Source organism: Rhyacophila brunnea, unplaced genomic scaffold, assembly GCF_057557595.1.
Source record: "Rhyacophila brunnea isolate RB1 unplaced genomic scaffold, BYU_Rbru_1.0 scaffold_11, whole genome shotgun sequence".
Lineage (NCBI taxonomy): Eukaryota > Metazoa > Arthropoda > Insecta > Trichoptera > Rhyacophilidae > Rhyacophila > Rhyacophila brunnea.
In genome coordinates, this window is record NW_028232763.1 from 10,528,863 (window position 1) to 10,531,700 (window position 2,838).

The window sequence follows — 2,838 nt, forward strand, 5'->3', positions numbered from 1 at the left end:
TATACAGTCATTTAACGATCACACCTAGACCTCAATGTCCTATGTATTGGGTACATGTTTTTTTGATTATATGTAAATTGTACGTATTGCATTTCGCCATAGCAAAATTTACCGTGAACTGTCTTACCGAAAAGATATGGCCTTATAGGATTAATATAAAAATTACGCGTTATTTGTCGAGCATCACATACAGTAGTGTTCCAATTTTATTATAATCAATAAGAACATTAATTTCATATTGATTGGTATGACTTGATACGGTAAAAGCCGCTACCAGAATTTTATGTGAATTATACGTAATAGTTGTGTTTATAATTTACTTACATATCTACTTTTTATATATTTCTCTTATGTTTCGGTGGATTTTATTTCGTATTTTAGACATGAGTTTTACCTTAATACTATACGGCCATATATTTCCGGTACACCATCTTACGGTAAAATGTAATACGGCCTACTGCATACGATGCTGAATGCGTTGCAATAGTTTTTTATCACTCAGGGTCGATCTACAGTATGATGAATACCTCATCCAGCGAATTCCGATGTTACCTGTTCTTCATTCTTAGCTATCACGTACTTCTACCAAACATAATGAGTTCGTTGATTTCGTGGGTTTTAGAGCAGCCACGTGGTCGTTTTGCGAAACTTGTGTACCATCGTATTGTTATGTCCTAGTGATGAGTAACTTGGGGAAGTAGGTGATCTGGCTGGCAGGTAACCTATATGGTTTGATGGTATCAACCTTCCTTAAGTTCTTACCAGAATTGGGACACTCTGTGAAACTCCTTGATGTAATTTTTCACAGTTTTCTTGTACATTTATAGACTGTAAGTCCATTTCATCTGCACGTGTTCATTATGATATATGCTTTACATTAACAAGAAATAACATTTATAACATTATTTGACTATGCAGGTGTCCATAAGTGTCTATCTAACCCAAAAAGATGCACACTTGTGCAATTAATGTAGATAACAGATTGTTTTACCCCGAGTATTGAACATAAGCTCGTAAATAATATTGGTAATTCTCGTAAATAATATTGGTAAACTCGTATTGAACTACAGACCGAGACAGACGTATCGCGCTAACAATTTATTTACTGCAAACCGAATTAATTTGTTAACTAACGATAACTACCAGACTAATTAATTTGTCGGACACGGCGGACCGTTATAATAATTTATTTATAATTTTAATTAATTAACGCGTGCAAATAAAGTCAGTGCGAAAAATAAAACAAAAACAACAAACTATTATCATTTAAACTAAAAAATTATCAACTAAAAATAATATGGAGTGCTCTCGGTGCAATGAAATAATCGGAGAAACCGATGCTATTCAGTGTGCAATGTGCTTAAAATTCTCGCACATAAACTGTGTGGTAATTTCGGAGGCGAAATTTAGGAAGATGTCAAAGCCAAATAAAAGCCAATGGAAATGTCCCACGTGTACCCAACTCTCTTCTCTACCGTCTACTCCTACCACTCAGAATGCAGTACCTGAACCTACTCTACAGCTGATAATGAACGAGATCAAATCCATTCAATCAGACCTAAAACTTTTCAAATCTTTGAAAGATGATTTATCTGATCTCAAAACATCAATGGCATTCATGAACAATAAATTCCAAGAACAGGAAAAAAAAATCAATTATTTGACGAAAAAATCAAACACATGGATAAACTCGAAAATAACATCACCCAACTTAAAGATACAGTCGACACGCTGCAAACACGCCTCGACAACATCGAAAAGTGGGACCGTCTTGAAAGTGTAGAAATTCTTGGAGTGCCCGAAGGAAAGTCAGAGGACCTCTCTGCCATCATCAGTAAACTTGGTAACGAGGTAGGAGTCAAAATTAGTGCCAGCGATATAGTTTTCGCGACGAGGGTGGCCCAACGCTCACCGACCCCCAGCAGGCCGAAACCTATTGTAGCGAAACTAGCCCGCAGGCAGCTGAAAACTGATCTTATCTCTGGCATGCGCAGATTGGCCTCTCAAAAAGGTGGTTGCCAATCATCAGCTCTAAACATTCTAGGCCCATCGTTCCCGGTGTACGTGAACGAGCACCTCACGCAAAAAACTAAGGCTCTCCTCAGCAAAACCAAAGTCATCACGAAAGACCTGGGGTTCCGTTTTACTTGGGTGCGAAACGGGAAAATATTCGTGAGGAAGCTGGAAACGTCTCCAGCTATCCTCATAAATTCGGAGGGGGACCTAGAAAAGCTGGCCAAAGGATAACGGCGATATTATGGACATGGATTTTTTTTCACTTATAATATTCATTTATGTTTTCTGTTTTCTTCATATTACGTTTCACAAAACACACACATTAACACTACGATGTTATTACCCATTTAGTAAATATACCATTATAGATATTATCGTAAGCAACTTAGTGTCACTAATTATTATCTTTACATCGAATACTTATAATCCAATTAGTCACCTACGTTACGTACAATGCTTTTTGATAATCTACTTTGAGCACTGTAATACTTATAATATACACAATTATCATTGGAATCTAAATCATTTATTTACTGGCACTAATTTGCTAATAAATAAAAATAATAAACTATTTATGGCATACTCTTATACTTTTGGCCTAAACACATTCAATAAGACTTTTGTAAAATATGCCTAATCTTATTATATATTATCAAAACACACGTGGACTTCGCTCGAAAACTAACGAATTTTCCAGTAACGTTATGAGTAACGCCTACGACATCATAGGTGTCACTGAAAGTTGGTTGCAACCAGATATCTTTGATGCCGAAATCACTGACAACAGGTACGATGTGTTCCGCTGCGACCGTAGCTTCACTA

The 2,838-nt window shown here is 36.4% G+C and overlaps 1 protein-coding gene across 1 annotated transcript; it reads left to right on the forward strand.

Annotated features, from left to right (window-relative positions):
- The first annotated feature begins 1,680 nt into the window (after positions 1-1,680).
- On the forward strand, positions 1,681-2,247 carry LOC147078355 (uncharacterized). Its single transcript, XM_085960458.1, has one exon. The coding sequence runs from the start codon at positions 1,681-1,683 to the stop codon at positions 2,245-2,247; it is 567 nt and encodes a 188-aa protein (XP_085816584.1).
- The last annotated feature ends 591 nt before the right edge of the window (positions 2,248-2,838 follow it).

Bases quoted from the DNA above. Each gene is read 5' to 3' on its own strand.
- LOC147078355 (XM_085960458.1), top strand. From the start codon at position 1,681: ATGGATAAACTCGAAAATAACATCACCCAACTTAAAGATACAGTCGAC.